This window comes from Arvicanthis niloticus, chromosome 3, assembly GCF_011762505.2.
Source record: "Arvicanthis niloticus isolate mArvNil1 chromosome 3, mArvNil1.pat.X, whole genome shotgun sequence".
Taxonomy (NCBI): Eukaryota; Metazoa; Chordata; class Mammalia; order Rodentia; family Muridae; genus Arvicanthis; species Arvicanthis niloticus.
In genome coordinates this window covers 5,622,370-5,649,752 of record NC_047660.1, presented here as the reverse complement: position 1 = coordinate 5,649,752, position 27,383 = coordinate 5,622,370, and the positions used below count along the sequence as shown (strand labels likewise).

At 48.3% G+C, this 27,383-nt stretch overlaps 1 protein-coding gene across 1 annotated transcript in view; it reads right to left on the bottom strand.

Moving 5' to 3' along the window:
* Window positions 1-27,383, bottom strand: part of Abcc4 (ATP binding cassette subfamily C member 4 (PEL blood group)) — a 219,035-nt gene that overhangs the window by 172,897 nt on the left and 18,755 nt on the right. The window contains exons 2-3 of the mRNA XM_034498607.2: window positions 9,997-10,107; window positions 9,381-9,501 (exon numbers count right to left, since the gene is read on the bottom strand). Coding sequence (XP_034354498.1) covers window positions 9,381-9,501; window positions 9,997-10,107 — 232 coding nt within the window. The remainder of the gene's footprint in view (window positions 1-9,380; window positions 9,502-9,996; window positions 10,108-27,383) is intronic.

Genomic DNA, 27,383 nt, shown 5'->3' with positions numbered 1-27,383 from the left:
AATGTTCCACCCAGCTTACCAGGAAGTGAAAGGATGGTCCACTCACTAGAGGCAAGCTCACGCCACCTCCTCCCCTCCTGCTCCAGCCGCTATCAGCTAAAGTATCTGCACAATCCAGGCCAAAAAAAAGAGGCCCTTACAACCTCTCTCAGTGCTCTGCATGTCAGCGCTCTGCAGACCTTATGCTGAGTGTGTTAAAAGGCACAGGGCTTGCAGGGTCCCCAGGGAGACGGTATGGCATGTCTCTGTCCCCTAGACACTGAGGTGTACCCAGCGTACTACCTTCACTCCGGCAGCCTGAAGTCAAAACTTAACATGTTATAAATGCCTGGCTAACAGCTGTCAGCACGAGTGGGTTTTCTACCAGCCTTACAGCCCTATGTGCTGATCATACAGGAATAAAAATCCCATACCAGTGAGGTGAGAGGCTCTGGGGCTTAGCTATTGAAGCTGAAGGAAAGCCATTTTCTGGCCGGCATGGAAGAATCTGAGTCCTCAGTACCCAACAGGTTAAGTTTCCTGACTCACAGGCCACCCACCCTCCTTAACCCACTTCCTCCCTGCAAATCTTTACAGACCTTTCCCCCCACGAAAGAAAACCAAACACTCACTGCAAATCCAAGTCACCAAAAGTAAACACGTAGGCCCACACCATTTCCTCCTCCTCAAGAATAAAAAGCCAGGCTTGGAGGCCTTTCAAACACGTAACGTTGAACACCTTTTCCTTTCAAACAACACAGACACGCAAACAGCCGGCAAGTTTGCTTTTGATGGCCATTTTCTATCCCTACGAAGTGAGGGGCCTAACCCATACCCAGCACGGAAGGAGACGAGGAAGAACAGAAAGAAAAAGTTAATACGTCATCCCAACCAACTGGTCCCGAGTCAGGACACTTACAGGAGATGCCTCAGTCCCTCAAATGAGACATGACATCAAATATCCTCTGTATGCACACCTACATGTGCAAGTGCTCACACGCGAATACACTCACACTCACACATACACACTGCTTTCCACAGAGTCACAGGAGTTCTGTGAATTATACAGAAAGACATTCTACTATATGGAATAATAATCTTGAAAGTCCCAAGGTTACCAGACCCCAGGAACTCAGAGGCTCCTTGTCACATCTGTCACCATCACACCTTTCAGAAAGCACAGAAAATTAATGCAAGAGTGCCTGACTCGGTGTTCACAACGACTGGGTAGTGTTCACTAAGACAGAATCCCGAGAGTCAAGGAGGCCATGCTGTTCACAGGGACCTAGGCCTAGGATAAGCCAGGACATCTTGGGCCAGTAGCACACTAGCCTGAACCCTCCACCAGGATCCCGGGGTGACTCCTTCCACGTGTGCCTGAGATTCCAAATGGCAGACATGGGGTTCTTGTCTGCTGCACAGTTCCCCTGACTGAGTGTGACTCATGAACCAAGAGAATGTCAGAGAAAATCTCAGAAGGCTTGGTAGATACAGGAAAAGGGGCAGCCAATCACAGAATCGTCTGTGTGTTCCAGTTGGGTCCTGCCTTCAGTCTATGGGCTCTTAATGACTGGGCTTTGGCCAACGCTTACCCTCCTCCAATGGGCCTGTCCTCTCACCCCTCACCTAGGAAGAGACAATAAGACAACTACAAAAGTGCTCATCCAGCTTCTACCTCAACAGAATTAAGCTTCCTGGGACCTGGAGAGGACACGGTGAAAATGTAGCTGGGTGTGTACTAAAACAAGCCCATAGCCCCAGAATTTGGAGGTGGAGGCAAGAAGATAAGAGTTTGGAGCTAGCCTGATCTACACAGAAAAGGCTATCTCAAAGAAAGTCCTACCTTCATCTTAGATTTCATTCTGTGCCCTACTAAAAGAGCTTCCTGCCCTTTGTCGCCAGCAAAATTCTCAACTGAATTCTCGTGGAAGTGTTAAGAGTCCAAGATGGCCCCTCAAGGCCCCAACCTTTTGGCTCCTCCAGTCCAGGCTGTCATCTACAAAATCTGGTTAGAACCACACAATCCGGTCTCCCAGTCCTCCCACCCCATTTAAAGAGGAAAAAAAATTACATATACAGGAAAAAAATGAATGATTTAACTAAGTTTACAATTTTGTGTTGGGACTCAGGCATAGCTATTCAGAGCCACATGGGGTACAAGGCCCAGATTTGGACACCACTGTGCCAGCCTCTGAGCCCTTGACGACAGCTTTTTCTCAATGGAGCATTTGGTCGTCAGCCTGTATGCATCACTTGGCACCTGGGCACATACTCCGATTTGCAGAATAACTTACTATACAGGGTTTGATGGGACTTTGTCCCCGAGGAACCTGGTGCCTCTTTCATGTTCCCTTAGGACCTGAGACACCTCCTGTCCAATTTCACAGTCCCTGATCTTTGTCATAAAAAAAAAGAAACAAAGAAGCTGTCAGAGAAAATCACACTGTAGTGAAACCCAAACACAGAAAACAATGAGCCTGTAGGAGAAAAGAGTGGCGGTAGACTTTAGAAAGGAGGGAACAGGAAACAGAGGTTAAGTGGAGAAAGATCAGAGACAATGAGGGGTACAGCAGAACTGGGGACCTTGCCAGACCAAGATCTCAGAGGTGCATGGTTGATTTGGGATCTTCTAGCCTGACTTCACCGTGAGACCACAACGCAGGTGTGAGCATCTGTGGATACGCATAAGCTGCTAATCATGGATTCCAGTGACAGAGTGTGTGGGCTGGGCAGCCCTAGCATAGGAGGCTCCTGCTGGCAGAGACCAGTCACAGACAAACATCACTACTGTCTGCCCTGCCCCGTCTCCGTGGCTGAGAAGGAAGGGATGTTGGAGATGCTGTGTGGAAACTGCAAGGCCATGGTTGGTTTCAGTGAGGAATGCTTCCATGTGTCATACATCAAACAAGAGCACACAGGAACCCAGAAGTTTCAAAACCACAAAACAAAAGCATTCCAGCTCAGCACAGCAGGGGAAAGTCAATGTTCAGGAAGCACTGCGCTCATAAAAGCAAAAAATGATTCAGAATTAGCTGTTCAAGCGACCTCTAGCCAACGAGATGGCTCACTGGGTAAAAGAGCTTGTTCTGCAAGCATGGTGACCTGAGTGTGACCCCTGGAACCCACAGACGAAGGAGCACACACACACACACACACACACACACACACACACACAATTTAAACGGACTTAACTACAATACGATCACAAAGGGGACTGGGATGTACCACAGAAGACAAAGAACAGCAGCCATCTTTAGAGATAATCTCTTGTCTGGGCCAACAAAAAACTCACCAGTGGAGAATGTTAAAGAACCAGTTTTAGGAGAAAAGAAACAAGAAATCCCCTTGCTTTTACTGTACCCCAGGCTAACCAAAAGGCTATTCAGGGCAGGCTTGCCCATTATGAAAAGAGTTAATCTAATAAACCAGGTGGGAAAATATCTGCCGTGTTACCATGATGCAGCCAGCACCCCTTCATCATGAACATCTCCTAGCATCACACACCTAAAAACAGCAAGCACATGCAGGGTCCCTTGTAATGATGGTAGCACATGCTAGGTCCCTAACAGTGATAGTAGCACATGATAGGTTCCTTATAGTGATGGTAGCACATGCTAGGCCCCTTGCAGTGATAGTACCACACGCTAGGTCCCTTGTAATGATGGTACCACACGCTAGGTCCCTTGTAATGATGGTAGCACATGCTAGGCCCCTTGCCATGATGGTAGCACATGTTAGGTCTACATGTTAGGGAAAACGGTGTTAGAGAATTGGGGTGGCAGTGAAGAGCACGGAAAGCTTGTGCTGAGGCCTCAGCTCAAGTTCCAGCAGCCAAGTCGGGAGATTCACAACCATCTGTACCTCTGCATGCCCTCTTCTGACAGCTGTGGACACCACACACGTGTGGACACGGCCACACTCACGCATACACCTATAAACATAATCTCAAGGAAAGATACGTTGAGTGAATGAATGCCCGAACGTCAGGTACAGTGGTGCCTGCCCTAATAATCCCAACCACCTAAGACGCTGAGGCTGAAAGGACACTTGAGCCCAAAAGCCCTAGTTGGCAACTTAGCGGTATTCAAAAGAATCAATAAAATGTAGGTCAAAAACCTAAGAGAGGGAAATGAGCCAATGCTGACGGCGCTGACGCTTGAGTTAACGTGTCTGCAGAACAACTGTGCTATAATTCCATAGGGGAAAGCTCAGCTGTTAAAGGTCCAAATTGAACTGTTCTTAGATAAAAGGACATGATATGTGAGAATGGCTTCAAAATGGAGCGAGCAGAACCCTGGGTGACTCAAGCCTCAACATGAGCTGATAAGTTACAGACGCGTAGCTTAGAGACAAACTGGGGCTTCTGACTCTGGGCTATTGGTGTGGTTTTGGAATGTTCTTAAAAGTCTAAACAAGAAAATGTTCCATGACACTTGGCCCTGACGGCAAGCAGCTGAGCAAGAAGTAGGACAGAGAGAAGACAAGCAAGCCCCTCTCCTCTCACTGTCCCTCCGAGGAGCGAGCACAGGAGAGGTAAGTAAAACCGCTTCCGAGCCAACCATCTGCAGCTGAGGTCATCTGTCTACCTCAGAAGGGGCCTGGGCTTGTGATCTGTGACTGTGTTCATTAGATTAAGGGGAGGGTGGCTCGGGGCTAGAGGGAGGGCTCAGCACACTCAAAGCTATGGGTTCAATCCTCTGCACAAAATGTTCAAAAATCAAGCTGAGTTTGAAGGCCCGAGGACACACTGTAATTAGTGGTCAAGACACCAGCTTTCACAAATGGCTTTCAAATCCCACTGCTTACAGACAGTCTTAGCAGAACACAAGTCTTGACCAGAGACGCTAATGAAAAGCCGAGTTTCCCTGGGCATTGCACGAAGAACCCCATTTGAGGATAGTGTCTTAATGGCTGGTCTTGATTTCCCATCATGATGAATACAATCTTTCTCCAGTGAAGCAACCGATCCTCTTTAAAAAAAAAAAAAAAAAAAAAAAAAAGTACTGAAAAGCATTTTCTCTTGGTTCTCACTCAGAATCGTCACTGTCAACATTAATAAGCTAGTGCAGAGTGGCCAGGAACCCAGAGGGCACACACAACTGACCACACCTGCTTTACAAGGCTTGGTCCACCTCTCCCTACCTGGCTCATCTCCCCCTTAGTCTCTAATCACTGGCCTCCTAGGCTGAGCTAAAAGTTAGAGTCACATAGAAATCGCCTCGCAAAATCGGCTGCCGAACTCATGCTCATCCCTTGTGTCTCACAGAACTTGTGACCGTTAATAGTGACTGGCAACCCGATGGGATACAGAATTACCCAGCAGATGAACTTCTCGGCAAGCCTGTGAGGGATTTCTAGACTTGGGCAACTGAGGTGGGAAGACAAAGTGAGCAGAGAGCTCAGTTCATCGCTCGGCTTTCTGACTATGATGCAGTATGACCAACCGTCTCCTGTTCTAGCCAACACGATCACCCACTGTGATGAGCTATGTCGTCCCTCAAACTGTACCAAGCCAGAGAAAGCACTTCCTCCTTCCCTTGCTTTGGTCAGGAGTTGGATCATAGCCATGCATAAAGGAACATGTATGACATGTGTAAAACCTTAAACACCATATGAACGTGGTATTTTTTAGAGACAGGCTTTACTCAGTAGCCCGGGCTGACCTTGAACTCTCTCTTCCTCTTGCTCAACCTCCCAACTAATTGAGTAACAGGCATTTGCCACCACACCCACCCATCCATCGGGACATGGATTTTGAAACGTAACTGGATCCTTACTAGCTACCCCATATAAAATTATTTCTGACTACTCCAAAGCAGCAGCATCAATGGGCCTGTCCGTGAAAATACGAGTATTTGTGTTGGAACGCAAGCTTCCTTCCGCTGGCAGTGGATAGAGGGGAAAAAAAAAGGCTTTCCTATCGGAACACAAATGACTCTCAGCTCCCCAGACTTCACTGCGTTAGAAGGTCTGCCAGTTGTCATGGTAGAGATACTATGTCACTGTGGCATCCAGCACTGGTCACTATGTCCATCAAGGAAATCAAGCATCCATGTCCAACCAAGAAATGATCTAAAAGCAGTGGAAAGGAAGAGATCTGACAGGGCTAGCCTGGCCTCCAACACTGTACTACAGTGCCTGCCACCCTGATCCTTATGCCTGGGCCAACCCTGCAAATAGAACAGTGCATCAGATGCCAGAGCAAAGAGCTGCCCACAGTAGCAGCTGATCCGGGTCCCAGCAAATGGCACATACTCTGACCCTCAATAAAAAACAGCTGTCAGCCTCTGCTCAGCGCAGCAGGGTCTCCTAATTCCATTGCCATTCCAGATCATGCCAGTCTACTCCAGTCATTGAGAAGGTGCTGAACAGGTGTATGAGACAACCACAGGTGGGAATGGGTGTCCAGCTGGACACACGGTGACACACTGGCTCTCCAGTGACAGCCACTTTCCTGTACCACATATGACTTTGTGACCCCAGGAGATACTGTATCCTAACTGACAAACTCATGTGCCACCACTGCCCCGAGATCATCTCCTCACCATTATCCCTGGGCTGAGGTCAACACAGCCACTTGGGATACTAAGGGCAAAGTTCATGACCTTAGACCAGCCCCAGTCTAGAAGGGTTGGGCTCACCTCTATGCTCAAAACAGAAACTCAACTCTGTCATCTATTTCTGGAGTGGCCCTGGGAACGCAATACTGACAAGCCTGTAGTCAGGGGCTGACTGATAATAAGAATACCTCCCACCTCACTAAATTCCTAAAAGGAATAAAAGTAGCATTGTGTATAAAGTGCACGCGCACGCACACACAGACACACACACACACACACACACACACACACACACACACACGGTTCCTGATAGGTAGCGTTTACTCAAGAACCTTCCATTATTACTAAACTACCTGCACTGCACTGAACGTGGGTCCTGGCAATACTGCTATTACAACTGCTATCACTATCGGGAAGTCCTCCATTGCTGCTGCTGAGTGGTACTTGTCCCAGTCAGGGTGACCATTGCTGTGATTTAAAAAAAAAAAAAAAGCAACTTGGAGAGAGGAAAGCTTACACATCTACATCTGCACTCCATCACTGAAGGAAGTCAAGGCAGGAACTTACAGGGAAGGAACCTGGAGGTAGGAGCTGATGCAGACACCATAAAGGGGTGTTCCTTACTGGCCTGCTTTCCTGGCTTCCTCCACCTGCGTTCTCACAGAACTCAGGACTACTGGCCCAGGGACGGCAGCCCCCACAATGCCCTGGGCCCTCCCACATTAATCACTAAGAAAATGCCCTTTTGGCAGAACTTACGGAGGAATTCCCAGTTGAGGTTCCCTCCTTTCAAAAGAGGCTAGCATCAAGTTAACAGACCAGCCAGCACAGTGTGAGTGTTGAATACTACTGTTAGTAACACCAAAGAGTACTACAGCCTCAGAGTGTGGACACTGCCGAGCCTGCTGATAAGTAATATGGCTACACAGCCACCAAACATATTGCTTCTCTCCTTATCTTTTTATAAAGCACAACGCCTTGTCCCCATAATCAACTGAACCAGTTCTCCAACGCTGTCCCTAGATGTGTGCAATTTGCCAGTGCACTGCTGACCAAGATGCTGCCTGCACCCACTAGCCTGGCTAAGCTTCCTTCCCCCTAGTCCAGCCAGGTGCACAGTGGGCCTGACTACCCTGAGGGAGAAGAGGACACAGGGCAGCACCTAACAGTCTGCATCACAAGGCTGCCTTTCTTCAAGCTACAAACAGGCCCAAGCAGTGGACACTGCCCTCTCAAAGAGAGCACTCACCATCTGGAACAAGGGCCGTGGCACCTTTGTAACCTCGAGAAGGTCAATCTCTGGAACCAAGTGCATCCATTACCCTTCGCCAAGGCCATGGAGCAGAACTCTGAGCCCTTCAACACGCACCGGGCATGCTCAGCAAGAGCTGGCTCTCCTGGGTGGTCGCTCACCTCACCACATCAAAGGCACTTGAGACAACTTTCACCTCACTGCACGTAAGAGCACCCTTCTACAGAACTGCAAGTCCCACAGATAGGACATCCAACCACTTGTGAGACTTCCAACACTCTTAAACCAGTTATAAGGTACCAGGGATGGCACAGTGATGACGAGTGCTTGCTGCTCTTCCAGAGGACTGAGTTCAGATCCCAGCATCCCTGTCAGAAGTTCACACCTGCCTTGTGACTCTAGTTCTCACGGCTCAGACCTCTTCCTCTGGCCCCTTCAGACATCCTAATATATGCGGCATAAGCACACATAGACACAAATAAAAAGGCAAATAATATTTTTCTCTTAAAGACACCACCAGAAGGACAAACCACACAGCCAGGCTTTGAGGGTCCCCTCCAGCCAGGCACTGCCGACTATCTGCCCTAACAGATGACCCTGAAAGGACTCATGGCTTTCCATCTTTGGTTTATCAGTGAGTCCTTTCAGGACTAAATCCATACTACCAGAACTCAACGCTGGACCAGCAATCTTCTCCACAACGAGAGCAAGAGCCCAGGATGGATGGCACAGGAGGTCACTAGGGTTTAAGCTGGTCCACAGCCAGAGCAGGTTCAGCTCTCAGCGCCCAGTCACTGGCAGGAAGGTGAGTGCCGAGCTCTGGCCTCTGGGGTACCACAGCTAACCGGGGCACACGGTACCATGTCTTATTTACCTGGGAAGGGAAAGTTGACAATACTCTCCCAGGAAGGGGTTTATCAGATTTGGCACAGTGAAGTTAACAATTACTTGTTGGGCACTGGTTATTCTGGGCTCTGATCCAAATGTACTTCCTCTAAACCACAGGACGTGTCTCCCAGAGAGCATCAAAGACGACAAGGTGCATTTACACGTCGGACACTGGCATTCAGGGTAGGGTAAAACACCACTGGTTTCCTGTGAAACTGGGCCTCAAACATTTAAGATTTATGTAGTGTGTGTGTGTGTGTGTGTGTGTGTGTGTGTGTGTGTGTACCTGGGTGTAATCTGTGCGTACTGAATATATGCTGGAGCCCACGGAAGTCACACGATGGCATACTCCCCCCTTGAAGCGGACTCAGGAAGGGTTGTGAGCCACCATGTAGGTGCTAGGAACTGAACTCCAGATGTCTGCAGATGCTGTAAGCGATCTTGATGGCTGAGTTGTATAGCACTGCTCTGTAATTAGTTAGAAGAGACGGCAATGTCTTCAGCTTCAGTCACCAAAGCATCACCCTGATAATGAATGCGCTTCACCAGGCTTTCTCCCTGAGCTCAACATACTTTCAAAACTCATCCTGCCGCTCTGTCTGCCAGTCCCCACTCACTTTAACACAATGATGGACAGCTAGCATGCCTCCTCCCGGTTACACCCGCTCAGAGACAGCAGCCGCGATGTGACTAACACTTACCTCAATTAACGTAAAAATTCCCAAAATCACGTAAGATTTCCAGTAACATTTTATGATTGCCTTCGTCAAGGAAGGCTTCCTTGCATTCTTCTTGGCTCGCAGAACTTCTTTATCCCAGTACCTACAGTAAGACAAAAGCGGGGTCAGGAATAGCCTGATTGCCCTTGAATAAAACAGAAGGACAGAAGGACAGGTAAGTGTTTATGACAGGGTTACTCTGCGGGTGTTGCACAAACACTGGCTAATTGTCCCGAGGGACCCAGAAAGATGTGTGAGGCAGACTCTGTTACACCAGAAAAATAGACCTCAAGGGGTAACATCTCAGGGGACAGGTCACTGCCGAGCTCTGCTGGATTACAACCCTGACAGCCAGAGAAGGCAGGTTCCTCTTCTGGTGAAGCCATCCCCAGGGGACAGATCTTAAGCATCAAGACCTAAGGAGCCCCAACACAAAGTTTTCTTTCCCCAGGTCACTAAGTCAGACCAAGTCGGGACAACCTGACAGGAAGAGTGCAACACTGGGAGAATAAAGCTCCAGGAAGGTGCCAGACCTACTCCAAGCCATCTTGCTTACGCTCAGGCTTCACCTCCTCTCGATGCCGCTGCTGCCACTTACCCTTGCAGTTCCTCTCCAAGGTGCTTTGAGCGATCTTCGGGAAGCACTGAAAACATATCATCTTCTTCCAGTCTTCGCTTATGACCAGTTTTAAACAACGGGTTGAGCCACCTGTTAAAGATTTAAAGGGATGACACGCTCAGAACCGCACATCTGTGTTTAAGTAGACTCATCTCAGCGAGTTTTGTCAACCTCCAAAGACAGAGAAAAGTTAAATCTGTGCTGATACACGAAACCAGCACATGCGCCCCCACTCTCGTTCTACACACCTGGGAAACCCTGGAAGCAGTCAGTGCGAGCACGCTGACATTAAGACATCAAATCTTAATTCCGGCCTCTGTCATCCCCTCTCTATGGCTACCAGCTCAGTACCTCTGTGACCTACATCTCTGGGTGTCAACTATCTTCCCCTAGTATAGACACACATGTACGTTCGTATATATGTATGCATGCACATATGTATGTACAAGCGTATCCGTGAGATTTACCATAAACCAGGTAGAGAAACCTGCTTGGTCCTTTATTCTACAGTTATTCTAAACTCGGGGCCTTTGCTATAGAACTGGCTGGTGAGTACCCTGAAAAGCACTCTCTAGTGAGAAGCCTGAATGGGCTTTGGCTGGAAACCCTCAAGCCTTAGAGTCTACATGGATGTGGCTACTTTCTGGATATATGACTGCTAACCAATGAGTGGTCTCTGTCTGTCTCTGTCTCTCTCTGTCTCTCCTCCTCCTTCTCTTCTTCTTCTTCCTCTTCCTCTTCCTCTTCCTCTTCTTCTTCTTCTTTCTCTCTGTCTCTCTCTGTCTCTCTCTCTCTCTCTGTCTCTCTCTCTCTCTCTCTCTCTCTCTCTCTCTCTCTCTCTTAGCCTTGGGCAAATGGAAGGACATCTGAAGAAGCTGAAGATCCTCTGGGGTATGGTTATAAACAATACAGAGTTCCAGAAGACAAATGTCCGAGGGAGCCCAGCCCTCCCTGTTCCTTCATCCCCACCCCAGGTCTTTTGTGGGAATGCTTCTCAAGTCCAAGGAATAGACATGTGCCTCTCTTGGGCAATTAAATGTGGGTCTGTCTAGAAAGCTTTGATAGGTGAGATTACTGAATCAAGCAAATGTCTTTCCTCTTGTCTCTCTTCACAGGAGACTGTGTACTCTGGGACGCTCCTCCGAGAAGCTGCTGCTCTAAGGTTTCTGTAGAGGCATGCGCTCAGTAAGTAGCTCCGGGGAGCAAGATGTGTGGTCACTTTCCTCACAACTTGCTCAGGACGAGGCACAGGCCTTTGACTGGGAGCCATGGCAGCTCCCCAAGACCATAGCAGACACTACAAGGGTTTCCAAGGTAAACCTGGGGTTCCAAAAAGCACCAATACCCCTGCCTCGTCCACCCAGAAGATCCTGAGAGATCACTGAGAAGGACCAATCAGTTCACCTCTCTCTTAGCACCCTCCCCAAGGGGTTTTCAGAACACTTGTCACTTTGCAAGCCTTAAACCAATGTAGGTGGCTCCCCAGACATGTCTGAGATGCCGCCTACATGCTTGAGCCCTTTCTTCCAGTAGAACATCAGGTATTTTCCAGTCGGTACTTCTAAGTGGAATTCATTAGCATACTTTTAGGCTTAAAAAGGCATGATATGGTTTGTGGTGAGTTTTGTTTTCAATCAGCAGATAAAAAATCAGCCTGGAGAAGAAATATAATGCTTAAGAAAGGGTCTTGGGGGTGTAGATAAGTAGCCAAATAACTGCTTAGCATGTACACGGCCTGAGTTCAGACTCAAGAACCAAGCCCCCTTCAAGTAGGGAAGCAACGATAACTGTGTCCAGTGAGACTGCAGTTACTGCACTTGCATCATATGTAGCAACATTATAAAGAGGGAGTGATGTTAAATTAAATATATGAACTCAACACAGACTCAAAAGTTTTCTTCAGAAGATACAACAGATTCTCCCAGGCTCTCTCAGTACCGAAATCTCAAAACCCCAGGCTGAGAAACATGGTTTAATTTGCTTTCAAGCAAAGCACACTGGGATAAGAAACTATCTTTGATCATCTGTGCATTAAGTCATATGTGGTCATGTACAACAGAAGGACACTCTGATGGACAACTAGTTATACTATGGTAATCCCGTGTTATAAAAACACCACCAGCCATCTTGATTTGTGTAAACACACACAGGGTTCTGAATGACAAAACTTCCTGGTGACAGTGTCTCAGAATAGTCTGTAGTTAAGCAATGGGTGACTGATTACACATGGAGACCCAGGTCAAACGGTGCCTTCATTCTGAGAGAATTTATCTCTGAGAGATTTTAGTCAACAATCCCAGGTCGCTGTCAGATGAGCCATGCTTGACTCCAGAGTTCCCAGCATTCCCTTCTCTCTTGCTATAGCCTCACTTCATCCTTGCCTGACACATCCTTACCTATAACTCCAGAGCAGAGGCTACCCCCGTGCAACCCCCAACTCTGCTACCAAACACAGCGCTTGGTGGGACAGACATGCAACCCACAGCGGCGGAGTGGATGAGACCTTGCATAAGACAGATGGCCACATCATTCCTAGCGCTGGCCTCAAGTGTGCTCCACCAGAAAGCCAACCTAGTGTATCTTGCTGCAGGCAGCAGCCATTCATCAGCTCAGAGGGACAGGAGCCATCTGGATGACAGTCTCCGGTCATTATCACAGCCTTCAGCATCACCTCCAGAGAGCAGGAGAGTCTTTTCCATAAAGCTGTTTACAGAAGGGTATGAACCTTTAATCTAGTGTTGTTGTTGTTGTTGCTGCTGCTGCTGCTGCTTTTCTAAAATCTGAGAAATTCTGAAACCTGGTTCCTCAGTGCACTAGAGAGGGAAGGAATGCCAACTCAGCAGTGTCCTAGGAAACACTGTATGATCCTGTCTCCATCACCCAGACTCAAATACTCAGTCTGTGAACTTCACATTTACCGTGCACACAGGTAGAAGAGACAAACACTAACCTCCCCACGAGCAGTAAATCCTCTCCGTTTTCCCTCCTTAGTATCCCGAAAGCCATTTCCACCTCTCTGTCCCTCTCTTTCCTGTTTTGCATCTAACTACGATGGAACTAAAATATTATTTCATTACTTGATAGCCACTGATGTGTGGCTCGGCGCGTTAGGGTTGGGATGGCTGCGGACACTTGATAGTTGTTGCGTCAGTACTGTTCTCTCTTTGATATTTCATACTTCTTTCAGAAGCCAAGCCTAATAAACCTAACAATTACAATCTATTAAAAAGAGAGAGCCCCACACACACACACACACCCTGGAAATAAGCATTAAAGAACAGCTCCGGGAGGGAAGATTGTCTCTGTTCCTGATTCTGAGCCCCGGTGATGTCCTACCCACCACACGAGTGGGAAGCGTGTCTGTGTTCATACCTGTAAAGATAATGAATGCTCAGAGCCACAAGTTAAACAAGAATGTACATGGAAAGAGGGGTGAAGACACATAGGACGTTAAAATCCCGCTGCAACCCGCGTAAAGGAGAGTGCTCAAGTCTCTCAAAGTTAGTTTCATATCAGAGAGAGAGAGAGAGATGCCAGGGTGATGGTACATGCCTGTAATCCTGACAGGAGGGAGAGGAAGAGGTCTGGAATAAAAGGATATCTTTGGCTACACAATAAATATGAGCCCAGGCTGGGCTACATCGAACCTTGCTCAAGAAAGAAGAGAGAGAGAGAGAGAGAGAGAGAGGAAGAAGAAGAAGAGGAGGAGGAGGAGGAGGAGGAGGAGGAGGAGGAGGAGGAGGAGGAGAGGAGAGGAGAGGAGAGGAGAGGAGAGGAGAGGAGAGGAGAGGAGAGACAGAGAGGAGATGGCTCCAACAATAAAAGCACTTACACCTGACAATTGCATTTGAGCCCCAGGACCCACATAAAGGTGAAAAGCAAAAACTAATTTCACAAAGCTGCCCTCTACACACATGCTGCAGCATGCATACACGCACGGCACATATACATGCACACACATACAAACACATACTATAATGACTACTTGAGAGATTGCTGAAACATCGAACAACAGAGACTTCACACCCTCGCCCGAACCTTACCCATCTGGAAAAAACAAAGCAGAAAGAAGAAAGTTCAGAATGATCATCGATCGTGTCTCTGAAAATGATTTATGGCTGTCCTTTGGATCTTAAATACCCCGTAATGACCTACTCCCAGACAGAGGCTGTGGGCGGGAAGTGGGGAAGGGGCTGGCAGGAGTTGTAAGAAACCTGACCCCTGTTCTCCATCTCCCTCTCCAATGCTACAGATGTGTCCTGAGCCACCACAGAGCCATGGTCACTGTCATGGAATGAAACCTCCAAACCCGTGGTCTGATGCAGTCCTTTTCTCTATGTAGGTGGTTGTCTCCGGGCATTTGTTACAGTAACAGGAATTTGCACAGCCCTAAACTCTGGCCTTGGCATCCTCAGATCCTAATGCAACATCGAGGCCGGTTGCTCCTCATTTGATTCCCAGTTCCTGTGTTTCCGGGGTGGAGGTGGGGGGATGTCTAAGGAAGCTTCCTGTGTTCTCTATGTCCCCACAAGGGGAAGGGTTTAGCATGCAGCCTGCCCTTCCCTTTAGGTGCTCCTCTGAAATGGCTCCATTGAAAAAATGGCACCACGAGAAGTTTCAGGTGCACAGGAAGAGAGCTAAGTCCCCCTAGTAGGCAAAACACTAGTGTCATTCAGGTCCAAACAGGGTTTTATTAACAGAATCGCATCAAACTTTACCTCTCAAGGTAAACTAACAGAACTTCTCAGAATACTGATGTATAATTTCCTGCAATGGACCTAATTTTATATAGAAACAAATGAATAAGATACCTGATCGTGCAAGCAATGGCTTGTCCCACATTCTTCCTCCTGTGCACTGGATAAGGACCCCAAATGTTTAAAGCCCCAATCAGATGGTCTGTGTTCTTTGAAATCCTGCCTGGCCCTTTGTTTCCAGTTGCCCAGGATTTTTAGCAACCTCTCAGAGCCATCCCAACTGTCTCAAGACTGTCTATCTGCAAACACCTGTCACTTGGACCTGCAAAACAGTCACACCGACCCACCTCTGAGGCACGGCCTTTACTTTAGCCGTGCTTAAATTCCCCACTCAGGGAAAACATTTGAAGGGCTATCACACTTCACTATTTTAAGACAGTGTTCTTCTCCACAGCATGTAAGCAAGTCCCAAACCTGGAACACGATGTGCACACAGAAGACACTCAGATTCGCCCAGTACGTGAATGAACACGCTCTCTGCAAGTCTTCGATTTAGATTTATTTCCATTCAAAACCCATTATCAGTCTGTGGTACAGGATAGAGCAGTCGTGGGTGACAGACACAAATAGTGATGTGTATGAATGGTGGAGGTTTCCCAGGGCCAAAAGCCTGGAAACAGCAAGAAGCTGAAATGAGGAGCTGACAGGCAGAAGTCGGTTTCCTAGTTGGTCAGTGACTAAATGTTGCCAGGGAAGAGCTGGGGCAAACCACCAACATTGGCTTCTCCTCTGGCATGCCAGTCGGTTAGCTCTGACCTCATGCCCATCCAGTAAGCAAGAGAATAACCAAACAAAACCCTCCATGTTCCCCAGGGCCTCCCTCATCACAGGGCTCGGAGAGCCTAGACACCCGACTGCCTCCAGCTCACCCTGCTCTCCCTGCACTCTGGCCTAGCGCTCTCTCAGCACAGGTGGCAGTGTGATCACCAGTGTGTAATGGGCACAAGCGTGACTGTGCTATCTTAGGGTGGGTCAGCACTTGCCCTCCATGGACTCTGGGTCCATGCCCAAACCACAATAAACACATACATGAGGCATCTACCAAGCTGCCATTTTTCCCAAAACATTCCCAAGACACAACTGCTAAGGGCTGTGGTGGGCCGTGCCTGTAATCCCAGCACATGGGAGGTAGCAGGAATCCAAGGTCATCTTAAATATAGCAGGTTCAAGTCCAGCCTAGGGACTCAAGCAAATGAAACAAAGCTCAAAGTTATCCTGACAAATACAGAGGCGGATGCTCACAGGCAACCACTGGACTGAGCACCGGGACCCAATAGAGGAGTTAGAGAAAGGATTGAAGATGCTGAAGGGGTTTGCAACCCCATAGGAAGAACAACAATATCAATCAACCAGACCCCCCAGAGCTCCCAGGGACTAAACCACCAACCAAAGAGTACACATGGAGGGACCCACGGCTCCAGCCGCATATGTAGCAGAGGATGGCCTTGTCTGGTATCAATGGGAGAGGAGGCCCTTGGTCTTGTGAAGGCTTGATGCCCCAGTGTAGGGGAATGCCAGGGAGGGGTGGTGAGAGTGGGTGGGTGGGTGAGCACCCTCATAGAAGCAGGGGGAGGGAGAATGGGATAGAGGGTTTCCAGAGGGGAAACTGGGAAAGGAGATAACATTTGAAATGTAAATAAATAAAATATCCATTAATTAATTAATTAATTAATTAATAAGTTATCCCATTCCCAAAAGCACTCCTGCCTGGTGTATATTAAAATAAGCAGGCTCAGTTTCCCTCCTTCCTGATGTCTCAGTCTCTGCATCCTCCACATCCAGTTTCCCATGAATTCTCACATGCTTCACGCTACTCAGATGCTTTGGTAAATGGTTGGTTGGCTCAGGCAATTTTGATCTATTGCGACACAGTATGTTATGGTAGCAGTGTGTGGTACCCAAAGATGCTCACTTCAAGGGAGCCAAGAAAGACAAAAAGAACAGGGTAAAGACAGGTCCTCCCCAGGGGCTCAGGCCTGCAGGTTCATCTGGATCTCCTAGCTTCCCTTCCCTCTCAAGGGTGAATCCATGCTGTTCCCAGCTTCTCAGACTCCTCTACCTCACCATCACCTCTTCCCAAATAACCAACTCCAAGAACAGCACTGTGAAGGGACAAACAGACAAATGTCCCCTCTCCTTTGAAAAAGCACTTCACCAAGTGAAATGAAGAACCACACTTCCGATCCAATTCTGACAGTGGGAGTCATATAATTAGGTTGGGACAAGAGAACCAGGTCCCTTCAAAACTACCAAACACAGGATCTTCCAAGGGGGTACCCTACTCTTATTAGCTCCTCTGAGGCCACCTGAGAGGCAATGTAAGACTCAAGTGTCATCTGGATCCTTTCTGAGCTGCTAAGCATGCTATAGCGACCCTGAGAGCTGGCCAGCACTACCTGTTGGATTCAAACACTTTCTTCCAAATGATTGAACTGATTCCCGTAAGGTGTGACTTGGCTCTTGCTCCCAAGCTCAAAGAGCCTGAGGCACAGAGAGAGAGGGAAGGAAGGAGGGAGGGAGGGAGGGAGGGAGGGAGGGAGGGAAGGATGGATGTGAGCATCTGATGCCCTTTACTGGGGTTTGCGCACCAAGAAGCACCAGAGAAGAACATGTTTTTCGTGGGCTTGAAGAGTGGATCACAAGTATGCTAACACGTAATTCACACCTGTCTAATTAAATTAAAAGGGTCTCTACTGCAGGCTTGACCTTGCCTCAGGTGCATTATCCTATGGGAAATAAACATGCACGTGTTCACGTTAACTAACTGAAGTGATGTGCATCTGCAGAGGCCCCAGCTGGCTTTTCTAGTCACAGCAAGATCCCCACCTCACAGCCAATCTGGTCGCCAACTTGTGCCAATAACATGCCTTGATACGCCTGGCTTCATCCCCACCCAGTAGGCTTCTGCCCTTTTGTTTTGTTTTGTTTTGTTTTAATGTTGTTAAAATTTTAGTGACCGTTTAGCTTTTAGAGTGCTTTGGGGTTCACAGAAAAGCTGAGCAAAAACTAGAGCACATCCCTGTGTCCCTAACCCCCACACAGACACAGCCTGCCCACTCTAAAACTCACCACCTTCAGAGCAGTCTGCCTCCTACTGCAGGTGGCCAGTGTTGGCGTGTGTGTGTGTGTGTGTGTGTGTGTGTGTGTGTCTGTGTGTGTCTGTGTGTGTGAGTGTGTCTGTGTGTCTGTGTGTGTGTCTGTGTGTATCTGTGTGTGTGTCTGTGTGTGTCTATGTGTGTGTGTGTGTGTCCGTCTGTGTGTCTGTGTGTGTCTATGTGTGTGTGCGTGCATGCGTGCGTGTGTGTGTGTGTGTGTGTGTGTGTGTGTGTCACGGCCTCCACAGCTGACTTCAGACAACCTAAGCTCAGACAACCGCGTGATGATGTGTATCCACCACGGTAGAGTCACAGGATTGCTTTACACAACCCTAAGTCCGTGTTTGGACTTTTCATCCCTTTACTCCCTGCCCTGCAATCGCTCATATTTGTGCGTAGACATGTCACAGAGTCGAGCTCCTGCAGGAGCTCCCCTCCGACTGGCATTGCTCTGTTAGTAGCATGTTCTCAGAACATGTAGCTCTGCGTCCTTTGTCCTGAGAGTTCACCACTGGCTCCTACTCTGAATCTAGCAGCTGTGTGCCGATCGCCAGCTGAGCATCCTGGTTGCTTCCAAGGCTGGCCATCATGAATAAAGCTGCTATAAATGCCTGTAAGCAGGGTTTTAAGCTCATTCGGGTAAAATACCACAGTACCTGCTACATCACGTAAGAGTGTGTTCCCTTTTCAAGAAAATGCTAGACATTCTATCCTCCAAGCAATGGCTTTACATGCTGCCAGTGACGCACATGAGTATAGGTAGCTTTTTTCCCTTGAATGGCTGCTTCAGTTCTAGCTCCTCGACCCCCTGACTTCTGACTTGACTCTTCAGCAAGCCCTTCCTTTCCTAGATTCATGGGGAACATAGGTACCATGAAAATGCCCTCCTAGAGGGAAAGGGGCTCAGCTGCCTGTTGGAAATTGGGTCTAAAGTTTTGATTTAATCAGAAATCTGTGTATCCAGACATTAAAAGGTCCTTGTCTCCAGTTGGTTTTTGAGCAATCAATAAAGATATCAATAGCTAATGGCTGGGCAAAGGGAGACAGGGCAGGACCTTAGAGTTTCAAGGGCTAGGATGCAGGAGTGGAGGGGTAAAGAAAAGGAGAGATCACCATGAAGCAGTGGGATACGGGATGAACATAGAGCTACAAGAGATAAAGCCAATGGGCCCTATGAGTGGCCACTGGCCACTTGCCTGACTGGGCCTGGGGTAGCAGGGGAAGGTTTAAGAGTGCCCAGCCCTTGAGGTTGCCAAGGCATTTTAAAATTAACTGGCGTATATGTGTGTGCTTCCATTCAAAAGTCCAGATAGCTCCTGGGCATGTGTGCACACACGCACGCATGCACCTGTGACCCGCTGGCAGCCTAAGTATAGCTCAACTCACCACTATAATATGGCTGTCTGAAGAGACTGAAGGATGCAGCCACAGGTCAACAATCACCAGTGCCAGAAGCTGCAAGTACTCTGGAAAAATTCTCCCATGGGGTCTCCAGAGGGAGCAAGGCTGGCCTATGCCTTGACTTTAGGCACCTGGTCTCCAGAACGGTGTAGAATCTCTGTGGTCTCAGACCATCAAGTGTATGGTCACTTCGTGTGACAGCTACAGGAAACTTGACTGAACGCCATTGTTTATACTTCCGTGAAGCAAGAAAGCAGTAGACAGAAGACGGTTTGTACAGGGCCCGTAGAGCTCATGTGTAATTCGCTGCAGGTTCTTATTCAGACAGAGGGGGACTGGACTGCAAGTCCTGATGGGATAGCCAGAGTGCCTTCTTCCACCAGGAGACGGAGCATCAACCCTTTGGCCAGGGGCTCTGAGCCAGCATTTGCCTCCTGAACTCTGTGGCTGTTCTGGGCTGTATCCTTAGCTTTTCCAACCTGACTCTAGAATGCTCTCCCAGTCAGTGGAGAGGGCTTTGGGGGACCGTGGGGGGATCTAGATGGCAGGGATGGGAGCGAGGGACTCATACAATGACGGCTTTGGCTGGACTTTGACCCTAGTTTTTCTAGGTCTTGGGAATTTCCCAGGTCACGGGGTCTGATGGTTTATGCTAACAAGGTGACTCACATTAGGTCCCCTGGAAAGTTTATACTATGGTGACCACAGATGGAAGCTGCCCCAGAAAGATGAATCATGTATTGACAGGCATGGGCTTTGCCTAGCCTCTGGGGCTTAGGGGCCACAAAGTCTGAGATGGATCCCATGACCCACACACACATCAATCGTGCCTGCAGAACGAGACCCAGAGCCATGAGGTCTTTTATGAGCTTTCTCAGTTGGCAACACTCTGGGTATCATTATAAGACAATGTGCCAGCAATCAGCATGTCCAGAAAGTGGCAAATCCCAACTCATAGGACAGGACAAGAAAGCTGTGCAGTTGGGATCCTGCCAGAAACTACCATCTAAGACCCTCCCTTTGATTCCAACCAGTATGCACATGCTGTAGAAAAATCATACTTCTGGGTATAGCAGTTTCCTGAGACCTGTGAGACATTGTTATTTAACCCAAATGGGTCATAGGAAGCCTTGAATGTATATTCCGTGAGTCAGAAGTGAGTTTCTTTGAGACCCCAATCTTACAAAGAAGTTCTGAAGGGAAGACAGGCTTGAAGCAGTCTGAGGCAGGACGCTGTGGAGTCCTGATCAACTCTGGCAACTGTTGGCTTCCCACTAACTTCTCAAGACACTGACAGCCTCAGCTTCTGACAGTCAAGATGTCAGCTCCTCTGCTCTGACAGCTTCTACTCCCTACAGCTTCACTAAATGCACCTCAGTCAAATGTGACTGCAGATGTCAGCACAGTGCCCCCACCGGCCCATCACTGTCCCTCCCAACACTTCTGCTAGCAACACCAGGAGGAAAAGACATGGTTTGAAATCTTCCTCCTCCTACTTTGTGGCCACACTAACATTCAGACAGGGACCTTGAATTTTAATCTACAAGTAAACATCTGGGCAGTCCATGAGCTGTAAAGCCAGATCCCCATTGTTGGGCGTCTAGTCTGTGGATTTGAGATCAAGCCTCAGAGAATGGCAGGTTGTACAGGTGAGAAAGCCATATTGAGGTAGCTGGATAGTCATAGATGGGCCAACCTGCGCCAGCAAGATGGATGGCTCGGCAAGCAAAGACACCTGACAGCAAGTCTGACAGCCTGATTTAATCCCTCAGATCCCTGTGGTGGAAGGAGACACAACTCCTCCAAGTTGTCCTCTGACCACACACACACACACACACACACACACACACCCCAAATGCACCAGGACCAGCGAGAGACACTATCTCAACAACTAAGGTGGAGAGGGATTGAAGAAGACACCTAACATCAACAACTGGCTTGCACATGCACTCACACACAGATGTGCACCAACAGACTCATACGGACACACAGAAAGCGACAAGATAGGCAGTGTGGTATTCATGGCAAATTTAACAGTGCTTATATGATCATAAATAAACGTCCCCTGGAATACTCGTGGAGATTGCAAATGAAGAGCGACTTTAACAAGACAAGGTTCTAGTGTCCCTTTATAAATTAAAGGCAAGGAAACACTACTTTTCAGTCACCGTGCTTGTAACCAAGTACACACAAGTGTACAAGTCTCCAAGTGGGGAAGAGGGCAGGAGAGAGAGCTGACAAGACCGGCTGGGAGCCGACCATGCTTGAGGCTCAGAGGACGCTACTGGCGTCACTTGTGGTAACAAATCTAATTACTGTGCGTCACTCATCCATGGTGGCTATACGTCTTCCATCTTTCAGTTAGCACTGTGACCTAAGGTAGATCTCGTGGCAAGGGAGACTTAGAAATACACATGTCTACCCTTCCCTCTTCCGATCCTTAGAATAAGGCACGGACCAGCTTTATCTAGACAGACTCCAGTCTGGGTTCTGCCCCCACCCCCCACCCCAGCACCTCAGTTCCCTGGAGATCTCAATGATGATCTCTGGGTCAGTGCGCTGTCGATAGCGCTGAAGACTCCACACTTCTCCCAGGACGCAGAGAACAGCCATTCTCTAGGTCTATGAACCACATCTGAAGTAGACTCCAGGCAGAGCCACCACCAAAGTTCCTCTGGGGCTGTTTCACCTTGTATTTCAACAAAAAAAAAAAAAAAAAAAAAAAAAAATACAAGGGAGGGGAGGACCCAACCAGAAAGGAACACTTGCCTCTTCGTCTCTTGACCTGTGCTGAGTTTAACTTGGGTCTGTGCTTAAAGAGCAGCGAGCAAATAAATCTGGAGACAGCCGCAGACAGATCTAATGTGCAATCTGATAGGCACTGGCTGAAAGCTATCGAAAACAGCATCTACCACCCTGAGTCACACACCCGGATGGAAACAGATCACCAAAGGCCACAGCACTGAGATACTGGCCTGAAGGGGGGGGGGGGGGCATAAGAAAGCAGATGCAGTGTTGGCTGTTGGCTCATATAGCGCCCCATTCCCACCCATACCCACCACCCACCCACTCCCACTGTATGAAGGTTGCTTATTCTTCCAGGACACAGCTCAGTGTAAGAGATTAGTCTACAACTCCTCAAACCACTTCCATCACCAGCCCTCAGCAGCTGAGCAGTCTGTGTCTATTAATGTTACCCCGCTTATCCAAACTTACAGGTAAGTAGTAGATCCTGACTTGTAAGAGCGAGCTCTCATGAAGCTCTGCTTTGGACTGGAACCATCTGGATTACTCGACTTTACGTTCCTATTCCTATAGCAGGCACTGGTCCTAACAGAAGCGGAGTTCACAATGGGACAGGACAGCACGTAGAACGGGAAGAAGGAAGCAGAATTTTTCAAGGCCTTTGATTCACTGACAGCTTGCAAACCAGGTCGACCTCCATCCAGAAAGTTCCTGTCACCCAAGAACACCGCTTGTGTGCCTCTGTCTACCAACTGCATCCATCGCACAGCTAATTGAGCAAATATGTGCAAGCATGTGTCGAGTACATGAGGTAACTCCTTGGGGAAAGGTCTCCGGCCATCTGCTGAACAGTCGACCACCTTGGGTATGACACACTTGCAATAGTCACTAATTCAAAGATAAAATATATTTACAACTTTCCCAAGCAATGTAATCTATTCTGCTCTGGTGTCTTAAGGACAGCTCTCACTAGCCAGGCTCCATGGCCCACACTTTTAATCCCACCATTCAGGAGGCAGAGGCAGGAGGATCTCTGTGAGTTCGAGGCCAGTCTCTTCTACAAAGTAAGTTCCAGGACAGCCAGAGCTACAAAGAGAAATCCTGTCTCATCCCGCCTCACCCCCCACCAAAAAAAAAAAAAAAAAAAAAAAAACCTTTCTCAGGACTGAGATTAGGAAGTACTTTCCAGCACATTCTATGTTTAAGTGACCACAAGTTTCAGAATCAACACAAAATCCAGAAACCTAACCCCGTTCTCCCTACTTTTCATGAGGTACAAACTCCATGAAGGAACTAGTCATTTTTGACAGTTTTTGTTTTCCAAAGCTTCTACCATAAAAGAAAGCATGTGCCAACCTAAATTCTTGCTACTTAAAGCCACAAACTAACATACACACACTCTCTCTCTCTCTCTCTCTCTCTCTCTCTCTCTCTCTCTCTCTCTCCTCTCTCTCTCTCTTTGTTTTTTTTTGTTTGTTTGTTTGTTTGTTTTGTTTTTCAAGACAGGGTTTCTCTGTGTAGCCCTGGCTGTTCTGGAACTCACTCTGTAGACCAGGCTGGCCTCGAACTCAGAAATCCACCTGCCTCTGCCTCCCAAGTGCTGGGATTAAAGGCATGCGCCACCACCGCCCGGCCTGATTTTTCTCCAAATTCAAAAAGCATCTTATGTAAAGCAAGGTCCCTAGTTACTTGGAATCGCCACAAAACACAGCGAAATCTTTAACAAAGTCTTTAAACTGGCGGTCCATACAGTAAAACTGAGCCTTTCCTTTTCGTGACATCTCTGTCTGGCTTGGCTTCGCAGGCTTCCTACAGTGAACTTAGCTTGGGTCAGAGCAGGGCTCCAGGTTACATCCCTGGCCCCTGCTTCCATCCAGTGAGCAGTTTCACAGTCGTAGCATCAAAGCCCTGCAGCAATGAAGGGCGGCAAAGACCTCGAGGCAGCCTGTTGGTGAACTTTCTTCAACTGCATGAAAGAGTTAGTGGTGAGACCTGATGGCGCACCATGGACTCCCCCGCGCCTTCCTCCTGGTTCCAGCTGAATCCCGAGATGCCTGCACCAACTCCACATTTTTGCCCAAGCAACTTCCTCCTCTGCCAGAGCCACTGGGCTGCCCTGCCAATCATTATGCAGCTGGAACGTTATTCCATTTATCATTTCTGTTTTCTGCACGTGATGATGTTCTAGTATCTTAAATCTTTTCCCAGGTGGGGAGAGACTGACCACAATGGAGCTAGCCAGCTCTTGGGCACAGTGAAGATCCAATAGGAATGTGCCTTCGATAGCTACAAACCCAAAAGGCACAGAATCAGACCACTTCTGCACGGCCTCTCCACCCCAGGAAACAGCATCCCTCTCTGTGCCTTGTCCCAGAGCCAAATGCTAGGCAAATAGGGGGCTCTCCCATTGGCTTACAAGAACAATACAACTAGCCAATCCTCGGCTTCCCTTTCGGTCCTGCCCCAGAAATTCGACCACAGGCAGAACAATGCCCCTCCCTCTCTGTCTCCAGATCATACTGGTGTCACCTAGGTGGCTCTGCACTGTGCCTCTAAACCCACGAGAGCATTGACTTTACCTTCTGGTCTCTCCTTGGTCTCCTCTGACAGACTCACATGATGGTTTGCATGAGAATGCCCCTCCGCATCTACTCATATATTTGAATACCTGGTCTCCAGTTGATGGATCTATTAAAGAAGGGTTAGGAGGAGTGGCCTTGTTGGAGAAAGTGTGTCCCTAGGAATGGGCTTTGAGGCTTCAAAAGCCCACGCCGGTTCCAGTTCTCTCTGCCTCAGACTTGTGGATCAAGATGCAAGCTCTCAGCTCAGCCACAGTGCTGTGCCTATCCACCTGACGCCATGCTCCCCACCAGGATGGCGGTAGACTCTCTAACCCTCTGAAAGCAGGAACCACAAATAAACTCTCTCCTCTGTAAGTTGCTTTGACCATTTGCTTTTGCTTGTCCTGTCTTGTCACAGCAACTGGGAAGCAACTCTAGCACTGGCTAGAGTGTCCATCACATAAAGGGGCACAGGACAACTTGTTCTTCACGCAGTGCTGGGGACTCAAGCTCAGAGACTTGCGTGTGTGCAGAAGCACTCGACACGCACACCCCTCTGCGTCCTGCCAGGCTCCCCTTTTCAATTTTAATGTTTCAGGGCCCCACAAAAGCAGTTTTGACTCAGTGACTTTGGCCCCCAGCCTAGGCCACCCTATTTTGGGGAAAAAAAATGGTATAAAGCCTAGAGAAGACGCGCACTTTGTTGTGTACACTTTGGGTTAACTGTAAGTATGAAAAATTGTTGTTAATATAGTTGAGCCTAAGTTTTCATTTAATTTTTATGATACCATCCTGCACTCTCAGGAGAAAAGACAAATGGCTAAATAGATGATCGCTGATCCGAGTTCGGATTCTGGTAATTATCTATGTGGCACCGATGAGCTTGCTTAAACTCTAGAAGCAGCGTCCGCCAGGCCTCACCTGCTCTACAACAAAACTGCAGGCACTGACCCAAACCTCCACTGTCCTCACGCTAGCTTAGAACACGATACCCACTCTCCACGCAGATTAGCTGCTCTTTCCTAGAGCCAAGTGCACGGCCTCTCTGGCCCAGGCACTGTGGAAAACCTGTGGCCAGGACTCCAAACCCGGAATAAGCTTTGTTACCAACGGTCTGACAACCAGAAACAATTCTACTTCAAAATACAGGCTCTGGACACCATACTCTATGCACAACCTTGTGAATCCATCCCCACACTAACGTTTCTATTAATCAGTGTTAAGGGGAGAGAGGATTACAAACCACAGGCTTTTCTAGGTGGGCAGTCCTGTGTCAGTGAGGCAGAACCGAGGAAAATTCCAGCCGAGCCAGTTTATGCTTTGAAGCATCGGGGCAGATACAAACATACCAACCCTCGGCCAGAATAGCCGCAGATTCAGAGAACAAAACAATCCTCTGACAAGTCTCCCTAGTCTACTACGGGGTTTGTGTGGAAGGAAGTAAGGAGAAGAAGAAAAACTCTACAATGAATTTTGGGGAGTTTTCTGAAATGGCTTTCACTAAAATAATAATAATAACGACAACAATAATGATGATGCCATCTCTAATCTCACTGTAAAATATTCCATGGAACTACAACTGCTCACAGAGGCAGAAAAACTAAAGCAACTGAAAAGGACACAAATGGGGGTCTGTCAGACAGAAGTAATAGACTGAAGAAAACCTTGACTCACATGTAGAGTGCCAGACAGAAGCAATGGAGAGAAATTGACCCTTGACTCATTCGTGGGCTATCCTCCCCAGGCCAGCTTGCCGAGTCCCCACCAACCCATCACCCCAACTTTCTGAATGCCATCTCCAAACTAATCCAGAGGGAATTCCAGGCTTCTGGTCCAACGTGCCTGTGTCTCACTGGAAAGAAAAGCAGAGGAGGACAGATGCAGCCCCCAACCCCCTGGGACAAGAACTGTGGAAGACACCCTCTCCCTAACCTACAAGAAACAATACCACTGTGTTTCTTCAAGTTGGCCAAAGTCAGATGGACACTTTTTCCTGACCCCTAGGACAGGGCCCACAGCCACAGCATGTGATAACAAGTAATCCTGCATCCCAATTTCTTCTCCAGGAATCTGAAGGCAGGGCTTCAGGAAGCTGGAATCATAACAATTCATTCAGATTGACGCCTTAAGCATTTCCTATGCGAAAGGCTCTTTCCAAAGGTTCTAGACCACAGATTATGGTCTCTATGCAACTCCCATTCCAGGACACTGAAGATAGCCAGGCTCAGAAAGACAGGATCTAAAAAACACAGTTAACAGCCACACAGTAAACCAGCAGGGAACCAGACCACTTAGATGGCAAGAGCCAGGGCTCCCTAGATGAGAAGCTGGGGACCAGCATGTTCCAATCAAAGACAGCACAGAGAGCAGAAGCCCTGTGGTCCACTGCATTCTCGGGGAGTCCTTCACCGGTCTTCCTGTGCTGACGGTGTAGGGTAGAGATCATTAAGCTGTCCCGAGGAAGGGAGAGAGTGCAGCTGGGAGATGCAAAGGAAACCACGTCTGACAGGAAAACATCACGAGACTTCCCTCAGCTTTCATCCATGCTGCAGGATAAACAGCCAACTAAGAGACGAAGATACTATTCTAGGGTGCTACCAGCAGCTGACTGAGACGGATGCAGATACTCACAGGCAACCATTGGACTGAGGTCAGGGATCCCTGTGAAAGAATTAGAGGAAGGACTGAAAGAACTGAAGAGGATGGCAGCCCCATGGGAAGAACAAGTCTCAACTAACCCAGACCCCCAGGAAGCTCCCAGAGACTAAGCCACCAACCAAAGAGCTGGTCTGAGGCCCCCTCCTTCC